An 18,215-nucleotide genomic window follows, 5' to 3' on the forward strand; every position below is an offset into this window, starting at 1 on the left:
CTTTGCTAAGAACAGAAATAGGAAATGGAACTTGAACGGGTGTGGTTTCTATGGTCAATATGAGTGCTACAATTACATCATTAGATAGCAAATTTATACCAAGGTAGACACACTTGCTCAGTATGCTGCAGACTTTTCCCCTGGATGAAAACTACAGCGGGATGCTGGGTTGCCTCATTTTCACCCTCCTCCGTGTGTTTTTTTGACAGAGAAAAACCGAGGCTGTCTCCACAGCAATGAGACGATATGCCCGGTGCCTCTAGGTTTAGGATCCTACGTTCCCTCCCCGTGACGTCACCTGAGCTGTGCCCCCATGGAGATTTGTTGTAGTTTTACTTTTTCTTTTTTTTTTATAAGACAAGCAATATGGTACATGTGTATGCATGCATACATCTATCATATCAAACTTGATTTTCCGCATGAAATTCAGCTTCATATCAACGTGTCACAAAACAGGCATGCATGAATCTTTCCGTGCATTCCTGTTTACATCCTCCATTGTTATTTGTGTTTGTTTTATTGGGAGTGGCAGCCCACAGAAAAGCTGCTATCCATCGCACTGGCTCAGAGGGGGGACAAAATAAAAACTTGAATAAATATTTCATTAGATTATTCTATGATTTCATATGCTCCATCTTGGCTGCAGTCTAAGGCAATATCTCTGCTGGCTTTCCCTAATGCATTAAAACAATCGTGGCCATCGTGGCCGTATATTGATAGCGCTTCATTTTCGCTTGGTCCATTGGACCCGTGCTGCCTGCCTGAGTGACAGCCTGGCCCATTGTCAGCCTGTCTTTCTACCCGACTGTCTGAAATGGGGCACGTGTACCTGACGAAATGACTTTGCCTTGGCCGGTATATCTCATCGGTTGATATCTATTTATTTATATATATATTTTTTTATTATTATTTTATCATTATTTTTGTTTGTTTTTTTATGTTATTTAATGTATATATTTTTTTATTGGTTTCATCTGTCAATGTTTGCGTTCAAATATCGTTGTTTGTTTTGTTTTTGTTTTTTAACACGGCGACACCTTATGCAATTCATTTGCAGTGTTTGTTAGCATTAGGCTAAAGGGGCGGGGCATCATGTGGCTATGTGGCCGTTCTTCTCTTGTAAATACCCAACATGTAATTCTCTGTTTCATGCTTAGTTGGCAGTGAACTTGGGTCCCCGCTGATTCTCCATCCACCGTGTATAACTACCCTTATGTCTGTCTGCCTGCGCACCAGCCAACCTACCCACCTGGTGCCCTACCTGTTTGTCTGTTTGTCCTCCGGTCTGCACACGAGCCTGCTTATCTACCTCACTGCCTGTCTGTCTTATCGTTGATCAAGAGTAGTTTGTCCCTCTCAGGAAAACCTCGTGCCAATGTGCCTCGCTCTCTGCCTATATGTCGTCCTTTCAGCTGTTTGTCTCACTACCAATGCCTGTCTAGCTTCCTGTCTGCCTTTCTGTTGTCTGTAGCTTTCCTATCTCACCCTGTTTATTGACTCTCATCCCTGTCTTCCTTCAAACCTGTTCCCTTTCCTGTCTTTTCAGTCTTTTTGTTTGTCTATCTGTCTCACATCCCAAGTCGCCAGCTCCCTGCTTTTCTATCCCAGGCTGTCTATCTGCCACCTCCCTGTCTATCTTTTTGTCTCACTTCTTCTTCTGCTGCTTATCAAAGCCTGTCTATCAACCCTCAGGTCTGTCTATCCACCTCGTCATCTTCTTGTCTGACAGTAGACCTGTCTGCCTTCCTAACTGCCTGTCTCACTGCCCAACCTGTCTGCCCACCTTGCTTCCCCCGGCTTCCTGCCTAACTGCCTGCCGAGCTACATGCTGTGCCCGTCGCACACCCTGGCCTGCCTGCTACATATGAATGATATGTTACTAAGATGTGTACACACGCATGTTTATCGTAATTAATCTCCTGCGTTTAGCGTGTGCGCAGATCCACTGCATTCCGACAATTATAATTGGAGCCGAAGGGAGAGGTTTTCTCCCGTCTATGATTTATTCTACATGAGGAAAGCCTTTACCTATTAATACCAATTGGGCAACAATAATTGGCAGGCCTCGGACGTCGCGGGCAGAATTATTCATCGCAGGAGGAGGAGGCAGACTAGACGGAATATTTAATTGGCAGAGGCAGCCACTGTTTAGGGAGGCAACCAGCTGAACACCCAAGGGAGCGCCGCTTCAGACAATGCACATTTGCTAATCCTCCCGAGTCAACTTATTATGGCCATGCATTATTATCGCGCTTTACAAACTAATTCCGTGTTCTCCCTCGCGGATTACCACGGGCAAAATACGCGCAAGAAAATCACAGACAAAAGGGACAAGTTGGACCAAATTGCAATCAGAAGTGCAGAACTACTGCAAATTGCTGATGTGTGTGCGCGCGTGTGTGTCCTTGTGAGGGTGATAGGCATTATTTTCATCAGGATCCATACCGTATAATCCATTTTGCATAATAGCATTTACTGCACAAAAACACAATGTAAGAGATGGACAGCGACATGAAGGATTGATTGTGCATCATTAATTACATCAGGAATTGTCAGCCTGTAACAATAGAAAGTCACTTTGATTTGCATTTAGAAGGACCTTATTGTGCACGATTAGCTTCAATTAGAGCGATTACCCATTGTACTTTGATTATATTATCCAAAGATAATATAAACTACAGCCGTGAGAATAATGTAATCAAACAATATCAAAGGCTGCTGTCATTTAAGTTTTTAAAAGACAAACTTTTTCTTTTTTAATCTAATCCACCCCCCCCCCCCAATTACTTTAGAATAACTAGACTAAGTGCAATTTCTGCAGAAATTGCGTGGGAATGCAGAAAGCTGAATGCTAATAGCTGAATGCTAAGATGAAATGCTTATGAAGTAAATTGAAAGATTAATTATGGGAAAATGACTAAGTATTAATTGTAGTTGAAAGATAAACGAATAAAAAGAACACACAAAGAAGCAAGTTGAAATTTATATGGAAAAGTGTTATTTGAATTCATTTAGATGGAAAAGTGGAACTAATGATATCCAATGGAAAAATGCAACATTTTTTATAAATCACTCAGTAGCACCACCTAGGCCTGCAATACCTTCCATTCATTTAGATAGCATAATGGCTATGTATATATTTGCAATGTAGAGTGGGAAGTGGGATTCGACCCCGCGACCTCCTGGTTATTGGACAATGCAATTTACCAAGTGTCCCACTGAGCTGTATCAGAGAGGTGGTAATGATGACCAGTTGTATTTATGGAGGTGGCCGTGGAAAGCGGGACTTAGAAAAAGTTCAATGTCAGTCCTATTTAAAATGAATGGGGAAAAGTTTATATTTAACGTTAAATTGTGCGAAGACTGTAAGTAATGTTGTATCAGACGCTGTATACCCCGGACGGCGTGAATTTTTTAAGCAAGTTGAAATTGGAAGTATTATGTGGGAGTTGTTTCTCTGCAAAAGAGTGAGGAGTTTAAAAATCACAATAACATATGTGGGAATTGTTCCAGCATTCACACAATTACAGCTGAACGGGGCAATGAATGGCCCTCCCGTGCCTGTTTCAGATATACTTTATATAATGTGTGCCATATATGAGTGTAAAAACTCTCTTAAAGACCCTGTAAAGGTTTGGTGCTGTTTCAAGTTACTCAAGTTATTAAGACTGGGTGTGCAGTTAGCTAGCTAGCTACACCTGCTCCCTCAAAATGCATATTCCCAGAATGCCACAATTTACACAACAGCTTGGTGGTGTTATTTAATTGGCAGGTCCTGAGCCCGCAACCAGAATGCCGGCTGAGAACAGTCCTGGAAGCCTGTTAGCGCACAAGCTAGCTGATGGCTAGCGCTAGCGCTAGCGTCTCTCGTTGAGCCACTGAAAGGCCAGTGGGATATATTTCAGCCACCAGAGGCATTAAGAGGATGTATTTTCGCAACTCAGACTTGTAGGAATGTGTAAGACTATTTGTACTTTTGGAGAAAAAAATAAATTATCATTCAAATTTGGCTTGGGGTCAAGTTCGGAAGACATTTATTTTCACTTTACAGGGACATTAAGTAGAACTGTTATCACATGCAAGATATTTGTTCGCCTCTGACCTTTGAATTATGTAACAATGGAAAGGGTGGGGGGGGGGGCAAATTCTTCGCAATTTAGCATCGCTGAGCTGCCTATTCCATGTGGTTCAAATTTCGTAGTGATCAGACAAAATCTGTGGGGTCAAAAGAAATGATCAAAATGAGCCTAAAATTGTCGCTTCAAGCCAAAATGGCAGACTTCCTGTGTCTTTTTGAGCATGGCTTTTTAAGGCTTTGTTGTGGGTCTACTCGCGATAGACATGCCTTCCAAATTTAATTGTGCGAGGTGGAACTGGCTTCAGGGCTGGAATTTTCAAGGAATTGCAGCAATTTATAGTGGTCACGGTCACGCTATATTACTGTAATAAACTCTGAGAAACACCAAGAGTCGACTTTGTAGTGTATTCCTTGCAAGGAAGGTGAGAAATTGTAAAGAGTAGAATGCCCAAGTAAAAAAACGGCCTACATGAGCCACCTTAATCCCAAAAGTTGCTTGAAACCAATGTAGACCTCCTGTTGTGTTTGTTTTACAATGTTTATGGGTTACGTTCAAATGTTTAATCATCAAAAAATATCACAATGCAATGTTTTTAGTATAAAAGCAGACAAAGTGAAACTTTTTTTTTTTTTTTGCTAGATTTTCCAAACGGGTCAATTTGACCCGCAACATAACATGAAGGTTTTTGAGTAAGAGTGTGACCATAAAAATGAGTAAAATGAATAAGTATTGACGAGTATAAAGTGTTTCCAGTTAGTTTGAACAAATTTGGGCACACTAAGTCTAAAAACATCAAATTATCAAATTGACATTGGTAGTATGTGCTGTTGGATGTAAAAAACAACAACACAATATGTCGTTATATCCAAATAATGTCCAACCCTTCGAGGTTTGCCTTTCAAAGCTCTATTTCCTCTCCTCTCCATCCAATCACACTTAAGAAGCTGAAGTTGGCTGGCAATGGAGCCACAATCACTCGACAGCTAAATAGTGCAATCATTACGCAACGCGGGGCAATGACACTTCTGTACGTGTTTGCACACACGCCGGCGCGCAATCACACGGCGATGAATGAATAAATGAAAAGTGTGTGAGTGCGTGTGCGTGGAATAGCAAATGCAGAACGAGGTCCTCGTGTCATCTAAGAACTTAATGAGATATAAGGCACGGAGCTGGAGTCTGCTTCCGTTTTGCTTTAGATTTGAGTGGCTTGCCCTCGGGCCTCAACGAGGACGTGAGAAAACAACAATATACTGTACGCAGGAAGTTATGTGAAGTAAGCAGACGTACCGACAAGTGGGCCTGGTTCGAGCATTTTTCCTAAGCAAAAGCCCGATAATTGCTGTATCACTTAAACATCCCACTTAAAGGTAGCATTTGCATTCTCCTCCCCTCTCCAAAATTTCATTTGTTCATATATTTTAAAACAGTTATTATGACATTTAAGCTTGTTACCCCAGAAAAGCACTTTATTCATACTGGAATGTTAGTAGTATAACATAAAATGTTAACCCGAGGCCTTGCAAATCAGATATTGGTTGTTTTTTCTCAGACATGCTGGTTTCTTGCATATCAAATTAGAGGCAGAAAAATGCGGCCAGAGACAGATGATTTAAAAAAAAAAATTGATTTAGGGATGGGCAAGTACCGATACCCGGCCTTATTTCAAGATATCGGTACCTGTGACAGCCATTGTTGTGGCCATTTTACCATCAGTAAAAAGAAATTACAAATAAGAATAATATAAAATTGCCGTTAATTTCAGCTTCAACTTCAAAGTACGATCTATAGATAAATAGACCTTTCTTCAAAATGATCTGTCATTGTTTTTTGTGTGGGAAATTGTATGTACCAAAAGTGCTGGTGGTATCGGTACTTAGTATCAGTATCGGTGACTACTCAAGAATTGTGTACTTGTACGGTATCGGTCTGGATTTTTTATTTTTTTGGTCAAACATAACTAAATATAATATTTACTGTATTATGTTGCTATTAAGTCATTACAAAAAGTGTTTTTATTATTATTATTATTATAAATTTTTCATACCCACCTTCAGGGCAAGTAACTTCCCCAACACTAAAAAACTTTTTTTTTGAAGGGTGTGAAAAAGAAGAAAAAAAACATAATGACTGCGGTTCTTCACAACTCAGACATTTAACTGTTTATTTCAGCTCTGTTGCTAACCAAAACACCAGCACCAACCAACATGTGCAAACAGTTTTGCAGGTGATGAAAAGTGTCAATAAGTAATTACATGTAAGTGCTTTGTACAAGTAAAGGCATGCCCCATCTGTAGTTGAGTTGAGAAAGGAAAGAAAAAAACGCCCCCAGCCATTATTTGCAGATTTGAATATCCTGCACATACAGTAAATTGTCTTTTTAATGTTGGCGCCTCATACACAAAAAAAAAATGATGATGATGGTCGCGGTGATGGAGAAGATGACAGCTAACGTGATGTGATAGACTACAAAAGGGGGTGAAGTCGTTTAATGAAAAGAACCCCCACCCGTACTCAAAGCCCCCCTTTGTTGATTTACACGCCGAGGCCTACCCTTGGTAACCAACTTCATTATGGAAGGTGGAAATTGTCAGGTGTGCATACAGTGCAGACCCGCGTGGATTTACACCCGTGCTGCCTCCCACTCCGGCATCAGCAGCATGGGGGGGGGAAGGGGGGGCGGGGGGTGGGGGGCGTGGGGGGGGGTCCCATTCTCCGTGGAGACATCAGTCATGTTGTCACACTTTGAGGGGTGGAAGGCACTCCTCTATGTGCTATACGCTTCTGAACTGAATTTTGAACTCCACTATATGGCGGGCTCGATGATGCTAAAGAACGCAAATGGATGAATAAGTGATGAAAAGATTGCACTGGCTCTTTAAAAATGTATCCTTTCCAAGCGCCTCTGCCCCACTTAAGAGCGTGTTCAAAGGGGGTTTGGGGTGGGAGGGGTGGGAGGGGTGGGTGGGCAATAAAATAACACCACTCGTCGCTCTCAAAAGGATATAAAAGATATAAAGGAACCGGGAAGAGCGTGCGCGTAAATTGTGCAAACGGCGCGTAACGCGCCGCGTACGTCGCGTGAAGAAACGGAAACATCTCGCTTAATTTTTTTTATGTAAAAGTGATATAAATGTGGTTTAAAAAGACATTTAACAAGCAAAAAGAGCTAGAGAGTCGCCCACGGTACCTTTGTGCATGCCGGTGTAGCGGTCCTTGAGAACTGTCAGTTCGTGGATCTTCCCAAACTGTTCAAAGAGGGGCTTCAGGTCTTTCTCCTCCAAGTTGCGCGGAATCTGCCCGATAAACAGCTTAATGGCATCCTGGTCCTTCATGGCGCCGCTCTCCGGATGAAGTGAAATGGGTTCCGAGCCGTTCATGGGTTTGGGCACTGTGATCTGGACGTACTGCTGCTGGTACTGGGACTGGTGGTGCGGGATCAGGAGCAGTGGTGCCGGGCTCGGTCCGCTGAGGAGCAGGCTGGAGGAGTGTGGAGCGGGATGCTGCTGAGGAGGAGGAGGAGGAAGAGGAGGAGGATGCTGCTGCTGCTGCTGCTGCTGCTGCTGCTGCTGCTGCCTTCTAGTTTCAGTATGAGTGAATCTGGCCATTCTCGGGCTGGGAGCAGAGTGGATAATAATGACAACACACACACATAGACGCACGCACACACGCGCACGAACTGTGTGAGAGAGCAAGCACTCAGCTGGAAACCAGGCTGACTTTCTATCCCGCACACACACATGCGCGCGCGCGCACACACACACACATATAGAAGAAAGCAAAGAGGAGCAGAATGGTGGAAGAGAGACGCACCGAAGCGATATTAGACGCTCTTGGGCGACACCCAGTGGTCATCGCTTATACTACAAATTTGGATAGAGAGATTTATGTTATCAACTATTGTTTCATTATGGCATTTATTGATATATTGAGCTTAAGGTACATGTACTAGTATGCTCTTTGTCCTCACTAATTAAGCACAAAAGTAGAACGACTGTCTTATTCGTTTTTTTACTCGTGAGGGCAATGCACATCCTAGTACAGTACATGGACTTTAAGTTACTAGGCACATTGTCCTCACTATACTCACTAGTAGCACATTAAATGTTACTAGTAAAATTGTGCACTAGTTGTCAAATGGGTGCTACTTGTGCTCCTAGTGACATTGTAATTTTCTACTAGTTAGCATCTACAGCTGGACTAGTTTTATTAGTAGCACACTGTGTACCATTTTATCTTACTGATTATCCTACTAGTATGCATGCCAAAGCTGTCCTACTAATATGAAGAAATGACATATAGTGGTAGAAAAAAACATTGCGAGTAAGACACAGTTGTGTCACTAGTGTGGCCATGTCAGTTGCACATTTACATGTTCCTAGTGAGGCAAACAATTAAATTAAAACAATGCATATTATATTGTAATTAATCGCATGACTTCAATAGTTAACTTATGATTAATCGCAAATTTTATATCTGTTCTAATTGTACGATAAAATGTACAACAAAATATTATTTTTAATACTCTTGGAAAAATGCTGAACTAATAGAAATATGGCTGCATCTTTTAGTCATTGATAGTACAGTAATTTCATAATAATTCATCAAATTTTGTTAAAATTCAAAAGAAGTGTGATATTGATTTAGGTTGGTCATTTTTTCCGTCACTAGGTGGCATAATTGCATTTGTAAGACAGTGACAGCTCAGTGCATTTTCCTTTTCATATTAGGAGCTGTCTAATCTTTAACATGAAGTAATTTGTGAAATTCTGCACATTTTTAAAATACAACTTGACCCCAGTGTCCACAAATATATGCATCATTCTGAAATTTATTACAGCAAAATTTTGACGTCTGCTGCGTCGCAACTGGTATTCCCCCAGTACAGGGTTTAAAAGTAAGGAGCAGTTTAAAAAAATGGTGGTGTTAAAAAAAAAGCTTTAAATTAACTCAAAATTAACTCACACATTTTGACACTCCTAATATTATATGTCGGCAAACCTGTGTATGAAATGGTGACGCAACAGACTCAGTGGCCAAATTGCTTGCTTTCAACTTAAATGACTTTTTTAAACCCCCCAAAAAATACAAGTTGTGTTTTTTATAGTATAGTGCTCATGTGTCAACTAGCGCACAGTCTTGAGACATAGTTGTCCTGCTAGTATGCCAAAGTTGTCCGATACAACAAAGTCTCAGTCAGTTTGAAGAATGTTTTTCTGCTCCATCGAACGGATTGCGTGACTGTAGAAAGACGTCAGCGGGCCGACATTGACAGTACAGTCGATACACAAGTGGTGGTCTTAGTTGTGTACGAAGGCATGGGGGGCACTTCAATTGTAAATGTCTTTCTCTGTAAATAGGAATTCCTTTAAGCAGCACATTCCCAGAGAGCGCCACGCCAGACGCACAAGCCGAACGATTTGCTGGCTTTATTTGGCGCCCGCTCCGCCATGTTCCAAACGTATTGATTAAAGGAGGCAGGCTACTCGCTGGGATGTGTCAGGCCTCTTTGTTGAATGGGTCGGCATGAAAGTGAAATGCGCTAAAGCGGACGGCTCAGCATGTTGGCCCGCTTACATGTGTCGAGAGCGAGCTGAGGCCCTGCGGTTGAACAAGAGCCCTGAGCTGTCATTGGCCGTGCAAGCTCTCTCTCTCTCTCGACTATTTTTAGGGAGGTGTTCTGGGGCCGGGCGGGAAAGAACTTCCACTTCATGGTTTTTATTGACCAATGTCATTAGTGCTTTGCCGGCCGGGCCCAAGGCGGAGACAAGAAATCAATAAAGGTCACACTATTAGAGCGATGCAAGAAGAAAAAAAAGTTACATACAATTTGAGCAGCTGCCGTTTTATTCTGCTTGCTTGTTAACTAGCCTGGACGGCCGGTGCAAAGAAGCCTGGGTCGATCTCTTAAGCCCAGTAACACTCCAAAAACCCAATTGGGAGTCATTTTGCATCAAGTGTGCTCTGTGTGCACTTGTTGATATGCACACACGCTGACACGTGCTGCCTCATCTGTAAAATGATTCTATATTGTGATCAATACCAGCAATACCCGCATAGATATCTGCAAATACCATAACAACGGTTGTCAGTGAGGAAAGCCGTGCAATATTACATCCATTCATTTACATAGCTGGAGCCTATCGTCATTTAAACACTGTTAAAATTGCTGGGTTAAAAGTAACCCAAATTAGCTCAGCACAAAGGGACACAGACATTGCTATCTTTCGACATTTTTGCTGGCAAATACATTCAAATGTATATGCAAATACGCTTAAATGCATTTAAATACATTTGCAAGTAAGGTTGAAGTACTTATAGTCTAAATGCTAAAACCTTTTTTTTCCCATAAGGCCATGGGATATATATTTGAGCATGGGCAAACCCCATGTGGAAAAACAGAAATCATACACCAGAAATATAATATAAAGCACAAAAATAATGAATGAAGAATTTTGCCTACTTCATTTTTGAATGTATTGGTATAACGTAGACCAGATGCTAAAAGAAAAGCTTTTTTTAAATGCTAATTTGATAGTTAGCATTTAGCCTACAATTACATTTGAACGTTCCTGGAAATATATTCAAACATATTTAAATATGACGTACCTCAAAAATGTTTACTTCACATTGGCAGTTCCACGCTTTCATACACAGTCAATTCGGAGTAAATTTGACTCTATTTAGAGTGGGACCAAATAGAGGCAGTTTTAGAGTAATATTTACACTCGGAGGAGAGTAAAATAAAGTGGCGCGGTTAATAATAATAATAATAATAATAATAATAATAATAATAATAATAATAATAATAACAACATTGTTTATTTATATATTTTATCAACAAACTGAATTGGAAATCAGAAAGTCATATAAAATGAAAAGTACAAATCTATAATAATTGTAAGCCTACACCTACTGTATTCATTTTATGTTAAAAATGGAATTTCCTGCCAAAATAAAAAGAACAAATACATTTACAAGTGAAACCTTTTTTTGTTTATGTATTTATTTAAAATAGGACAGTGCATATTAATTGAACATTTGCATATACTGTATGCCAGACTATGGCCATGGGCTAATTTCCATGTGTGGTCCCTTGGCATGTAGATGTAACTTTTCATGTTTAAACACAATAAAAACAGGTTGTCATTGGTGGATCTCACTCTGCTTCATATATCCTTCCTTCCTTCCTTTAGTCCTTCCGCTGGTCTCTTGACGTTAAATGCACACAAAAAATAGCCACAATCAGTTGAGTTTGACATCTATTCAGAGCCTTCAATGAATCTATCATGCATGGTTTTTTTTGGGAATATAAAAGGATATTTAGGTTATTTCGAACACCTGGCAATCTGGAGTGTTGAAAAGTTTTGTTGTTGCTAGATGTTAAAAAAAAAAAAAAGTTCTGCGATATACTTAATGACCATGGAGCCTCGAAGTAATGGGTTGCTCCTCACTTCAGACTTGTCTCACATCTCATCAGCATTATAAATCAGTGGTGCATAAAGATGTCTCTGGTGGGATGAGGCGTCACGGCATCGCAGCCTCGATTTTCTCAGACGTCACCTCACAGTTGAACGGGCGTGTTTTGCAACGCTGAACACCTCACGCTCCTCTCAAAGGTTCACAGTGATGTCATGGCGGCCCAAAGAGAGAGAAAGAATTGCACTTAAGTTATGCTCAAAGGGAGCGACTCTGTTCATTCAGCAAGTGTGATTTTGAAATTGAATTGAAATTTGCAAAACAGCAAAAATTTATTATTTCCAGGAAATAATTTGTACAAAACATGATGGTTTGCCTTCTCAAAACGAAATATTTGCGTCATTATTGAACACGTTAGCACCATCCGAAAGTCAAGTGTTTGTGTAAGGATAACACAGACAAATTGCTTAGTCATGTTTTCAATATAACTGCACTGACGTAAACTGTCGCTTAAGCTTTGATGTCAGTATTTCTAAATTGAAAGTTACACCTTTCATGTATGTCGAAGATTGATTGCAAGAAATTGGGCAAGGTTCACATTCCACTTTTATTGTTTGCACTGATTTGTTGACTTACTGCGATACAGAGAGGAAAAGGAAACACTGCATAGCACAAACAAACAAATAAATAAATAAATAAATAAGCCCAATTTTCCAACTTCCTTTGGGCCACAACTTCTCATCCGCATCGCAACAATTATCTTCAATTGCTATAAGCTATTTAAAAAAAACTGGTTGATCATTGCTTGATCTTATGCTTCACGGTCACATTTTCCTTTGTTGTCTTGGAAAAAGATCCACTGTCATACGTTTTAATAAACACGACACAAGCAAGTGATATTTTGTCGTCCCAAAATGCTCAGAAAATCAAAAGCACCATTTTGATCCTGATGGACTTTTTATTGCAATGGGGGGCAATATTGGACATTTTCCAAAATGCCATTTAACTCACCTAAGCGAAGCAAATGTATCAAAGAAAGCAATTTTCTGGCTTCTCATCCAAATGCATCCAAACAAATGCTATCAGCGACTGTGACTGTTGTTTTGTTACACACGAGATAAACGGTCAGCGGGCGGCCCATTGTTGTTATCTCCTCCGGGTTACTCCTCTGAGGTGTGCGTTTCCTTCCAAACGCAATTTTCCACAAAATGTCACAGTGGACTGCTGCTGTTCGTGTGACATTAGTGTGATCTTAATCCAGATGAACACCTGCAGATGCATGATTGTTTTCCATTTCTTATTATGTAAATCATATGCATAGCCTATGGCTGGAAAATGGAATTAAGGAAACATTCATTCATTATGTATGGTACTCTTTTGCAAATTAATACAGAGAATATTTATTGTGCTGTTGTGAGGTAAACTGACAATTTCACCCTTCAAATTTGCCTCCTGTGTTGTAGTAAACTTTATGTTGGTACTCTCAGACCTCACCATTATTACCTTACTCTTCTAATTTGTTTCCTTTCTAAACAAAGTACTGTATTCTGTTTATATTGAGGCGTCACAAATGCGATACTGAACAGGATAGTCATACTTCAACGTTTACTTACGAGTTTAAACCACCAGGGGGCAGCAATATCCCATTCTTTTCCCGGGGTCGACAAATCACTGAGTAAAAACCATCTTTCCTCATATTTGCGGTTCCCTCATACTCATAGCAACCAACAACTACAGTCAAACATTTTGTATCCACTCAGTTAACACTTTCAAGGTGGGAAAAACACACGATAATAAACAAGAGGAATCAGTGAGCTGTGACCTCTGCCAAGGAGATACATCGTTTTTTGTTTTTAATAGTCATATAAGAATCGAATTAAATATTTTTATACGGAATTAAAATTTTGCATTTCACCCATTAAAAGCTAGTAAGTTTATTTGAATATACCTTCTTTTTTTTCTCTCCAAATGCCAAATTGTGGGCGGGGGGACTAATATGTTGGCTGAAAAAAAGAGGAGGAAAACTAGCCAATCAGAGAAATACTGTAATTGCGTTTCTGGGCGATTCTACTGATTCCAACTTTTGTGTCCAGGCTTGTCATCAAATTCACATGAGGATTATGTTCTTGTGGGGGAGCACCAGCTGCCTCAAACGTAGCCCAAACAAGCACTCAGGATTTGGAACAGCAAGTCATTCTGTTTGGCAGCCATCACTGCCGGTAAATCCACCCAGTTGTGTTGTTGTCACTCACTCAGCGAGATTTGCCACAGCGTGAGATGTCGTCGCATTTATTCCAGGAGCGTCCCGCTTGCTTTTACCAACACTGATACATTCACGACACTGTACACCTCTTTAAAAAAAAATAAAAATAAAAAAAATAAAAAGGTTATATTGTGTTCAGAGTAGACTTGGATGTTATGTTACTGCATTCATTAGGGGCACAAATACAGCTGGTAAACATGTGTGTGTGTTTGGTACATGCCCATGATGCTGGACGCTGAAGAAAAATGTGTGTGTTTTTAATGTATGACTGATTTTTACTCCATGTAGGCTACATCACTTTCTTTGCAGCAATGGTTGTTTTAAAGAGCAACATACCAGAGTGTACACCGACGCGCTAACACAGCCACGTCAGCACACAGATCATATTTTACTTTTTAGTTGAAAATAACTTAGTTTAACCAAGTGGACCTCTTTTGCCGTGCGCTGGCCAACAGCAGAAATAAAGGTGTTCTGTTAGAGCAAATTTAAATCCAATCCGCTATAGCTTGCATCTGACCAGCTGCTAGCTAGCAGTAAGCTAACCTGAATTTGACTTGACTTGATAATGATGAGTTATTAACATTGTTTTTTAGTTTTAAATTATATTTTAGCCGTATATAATTATGTTAACTCAGTATGGCTGTATGAATAGACCTACATTCTTATCTGTGTTACTTTCATGAGAAAGAGCAACGGGTCTGTCTATTCATTCCGTAATCTAAAGGGAGGTTCCGGGGATTTTGCTGTGTCACCAAGGGAGTCAGGCTTATTATTATTGTATTCTTTTAATCTGATTTATATCCATGGGAACGGATTCTCTTGTATTCAGTTGTAACCAGGTGTGTTGTGGGCTGACCTTTTTCTGAACCCTTTTTGTGAATAAATAACGATGTGAGCTGGAGAGAAAGACACATTTTGAACAGAGACATCGCTTGGATGGTCTGTCTATGTGGACCAGAAGCTTCTGGTAATTAAAACCTTTGCAAAGGAACTCCTTCAACAGAATCTCACCATTCAGTTAATTGAACACGCAAAGAGTACAATACTTAATATTGTCCACTCTAACAAATGGTGACCGCCGACGCTGAATTATAACGAATGGTCTCCTCCGTTGAACCAAACGGAAGGTGTTATTCTGACGTGGAACAAGCTGCGGCGTTCAAGGACGGGCGGAACTTCTAGGCCTAAATAAATAAAGTACGGTAAGTGGAGATCTTTATCCACGTAGAAGAAGTTTTGTCTGTCTGGTCCGCTGCAGCTGTTTTTTTCGTCTTCCAAATTATCTAAATTTTAAAAGAGATCTGTGTGAACGAGTTGTAGTTTTGATGTCGTTCTATTGTGAGTTGTGATAATTCCGACGATATTGAACTAAACACGTCGTGGAGTGGTGCATTTGAAGGTGACGTAATGCAGACTCGAAGTGATGAAGCTTTTTTTGTACAGGAAGAAATAGCGGTTAATTTTTTGATTTGTTTTGTTTTTCGTCAACGCTATGAAGAATCCTTAGACCATAATATATATTGAATAAAAGGGTTTGCCGGATGACGTAACAAGTCCTTCTTGTTACTAAGGATCGCGAAGATTATGGTACGCGCTTCTGTTTTTTAAGCAGTTTTGGCCGGATTTGAGGACAAGTAACATAATTGTTCATGGCTCTTGGTGTGAAAGTTCTCTACACGTAATATGTATTTTATTTGAAAAAGCGCCTGTTTGAAATTGAACAGAAAGGGGTCCAGGTTGATTACAGCGATGATTGGATTTTTGTATCACTGTATTTGCAATCGAGAGATTACGTGAAAGATTTTATTTCAGTTTTGGCGTTCCTACTTTTGTAGTTTTGGGGTCAGGATTACCGTATGAATTCCTTTTGTTCTACGGTTAAATTCGATGGTACGTGACATTTTATTTTGAAAATGAGCGCCTTGCAGAAATTTTGCAATGTATGGAGAACAGTTTAGCTCAGCGGGATTGGGTAACCGCTGTGTATAAACGAGAGGTCACGTAATTCTTATGTCTGTCTGTGTGTGGCCATATGTGTTAACATATTGAACTATTAATACTAAAAGTGAGACGTCACTGTATTAAAACCGAATGTATACATCAAAAACTATAAACAAAATGGAGGCGATTTCGACCCGGATACAGAATGGTTTGTCCTGAATGCGCTTCCGGTTCAGCGAAAAATAAAAGCGTCGATGAACAATGAAAAAACGAACTATGGATCGATTGTATACAAAGCTTTCGCTGGACAAAATGGTATGTCAGACTTTTGTATTTTCTTTGTTGGTAATGGAAAAAGGCTGAATTTGATGCTAAAATGACTCCAGCATTTGTGGAGCAGTTTACGGATGGGTTGTTTAAAGTTACCCGTTTACTGAAATCACCGTATAAAACTGTAGTTTAAATGCTATAAGATTTGTAGACAACGAATTGAAGGAATAACAACGTTTATTTTTTTATAATGACTGAAGAGTGTGTGCGTATGCATTTGAGTGTGTGACCTAGCTTCTAAAAAAAGGTGGGGGTTTGTAAGTGAGAAGTGTGCATATGGGGATTTTGTTTGTTTTTCTTTAATATTTTAACTAAGTTTGGTGTTGTTTTGTGTGAGATGATACTGTTGTGATAGTGGCGTTTGTTTTATTAATGGGAATATGATAAAATAGGTTTTGCGATTTATAATGTTAAGATTCCTCCCCCCCCCCTTCCCCCGTTTCTAGGTTAGAAAAAAAGGTGGGGGCTGAGCTGTGCGCTGTGAGCATAATGTGTCCTCGTAATGGGACTCTTTTTTTTGTCAAAATGGTAAGAGAGGAATGATAAACAATATAAAATAAGTAATAGTATTTGACTGAGCTAATAAATCTTTACACTTTAATGATTGATGACGATGGTTAATTTGTTAACTTTCCCTTTTCGGGACAAATGAATAAAGAGTAATGATAAAATGATGGCATTTTGTTTGAGAGTTGATATAATTATGCCTACATCTTTATAGCTGTGGCTGGAAGTAAGATAGTTGAATAAGGAGTTATGAATGTTTTTGAAATTGACATGTTGATAATGATTTTTAATATATATATATTTTTTTTTCTGAGTGTGTCATTTCAGAAACTGATGTTTGAGTTCCAAGGCAGATGAGGGTTTGATGGCCTTCACTGATGCGCCCCAGCTGCTGATACGTTGTATGGCTAGTAGCTATTTGAAGGGGTATTGAAAAAAAAAGAGAAATGAATAAAGAGGCTGTGTTTTTTACGAAACATTTTTGAGAAAGCAGGGAGTGAACTGTCTTGCTATGATCCCATATCCTCAGTCTGGCATTTTTAAAGCATTGTATCAACGAATGTGCATTTTTTGATCAGGTGAGCTCTCAGAAAGACTGTGTGTCATCGGATCCACATTGCAGACAGCGTCTGAATGGATGTGGCAGAGATCAAAGGTCAAGAGCTGCAGAGCAACAGTCTTCTCGTCCTGTGCCTAAGAAAAACATGATGTTCAAATTCCTCAATGCCCAGTGACTGTGTATACGCCTCATTCTAGTGACTTCTCCCCTATGGCTGTTTTGCATCCAGAGGAAATCTAAATGCCTGCTCTGAACATTGCTGCCACAACAGCCGCCATGCTGGCCAGGACTGAACATTGACAACAGCTGCCGTCCTGCCTTTTGCTGGGGGTCTGGACTGAGAAAGTTGGTGGTCGGAATGAGATGTGATCCATTCAGTAAAATGCTACATAGTGATATGCAAGGCATTTTTAATGTGTTGAGTGGGGAACTGTGATCTATAGCAAGATATTTCAGGAAATTGAAAACGACATATGTAAATTTGAAATGAGGGATTGAGAAAATTTATTTCAATCTATAGCCTACTAAATTTTTGCCTATATTTTTGGGAGAATCAGTTTCTGAATTGGTACAATGGGAATTTTATTAATATGTTATGATATGATATATTTTTATTTTCCCCGTGAGGAACTTTTTTGGACTTCGTCCAGCTGCAGCTATAGTATAAAATAAATAATAGAATAGAATGAGTAGTAACGAGTAAAAGACTAACTAAGAGTTTGATGGCTAAATTAGATTTTTTTTTTTAACAGCACTGTGATTTATAAATCCCAGAAATATTTTGTGTGCTGTGTTTTTTATGAGCCCCGCTAATATGTGAAAGGTTAGCAGTTTGAAGATGATTTTAGTTTGATTAAATCTAGGAAATGGTAGATATTTGTGAATTTTGTGTGATTTTATCCTCAGCCCCACTAATCTATAAAAGAGGTGAGGTTGATTGGCAGTTTAAATAATTTTCGGGACTCTAGGAGAATTAGAGTAATATGGTTACCTCTATTTTTTATGGTCACAAAGTCATCATATATTAGTGTCTTAAGTTGTATTTGCTTATGCTCAGTTTTATAGTGTTTTGTAGCTCTTTTGTTTATCTCATAGCCTGATTTAGAGGGTTGAGTTA

General features: G+C 39.7%; 1 protein-coding gene across 7 annotated transcripts in view; it reads right to left on the reverse strand.

Moving 5' to 3' along the window:
- Positions 1–7,799, reverse strand: part of celf5a (cugbp, Elav-like family member 5a) — a 249,745-nt gene extending 241,946 nt beyond the window's left edge. For 3 of the 7 annotated variants that reach the window (XM_086088750.1, XM_086088751.1, XM_086088747.1), the window contains exon 1: positions 7,270–7,798. In XM_086088750.1, the coding sequence (XP_085944876.1) occupies positions 7,270–7,687 (418 nt within the window). In that variant the 5' untranslated portion in view covers positions 7,688–7,798. Of the gene's footprint in view, positions 1–7,269 lie in introns of all 7 variants that reach the window. The other 4 variants (XM_086088752.1, XM_086088748.1, XM_086088754.1 and 1 more) reach the window with 2 other exon arrangements.
- Between the last annotated feature and the right edge of the window lie 10,416 nt (positions 7,800–18,215).

This window comes from Leptonotus elevatus, chromosome 11, assembly GCF_054856555.1.
Source record: "Leptonotus elevatus isolate MCC_2025b chromosome 11, RoL_Lele_1.0, whole genome shotgun sequence".
Lineage (NCBI taxonomy): Eukaryota > Metazoa > Chordata > Actinopteri > Syngnathiformes > Syngnathidae > Leptonotus > Leptonotus elevatus.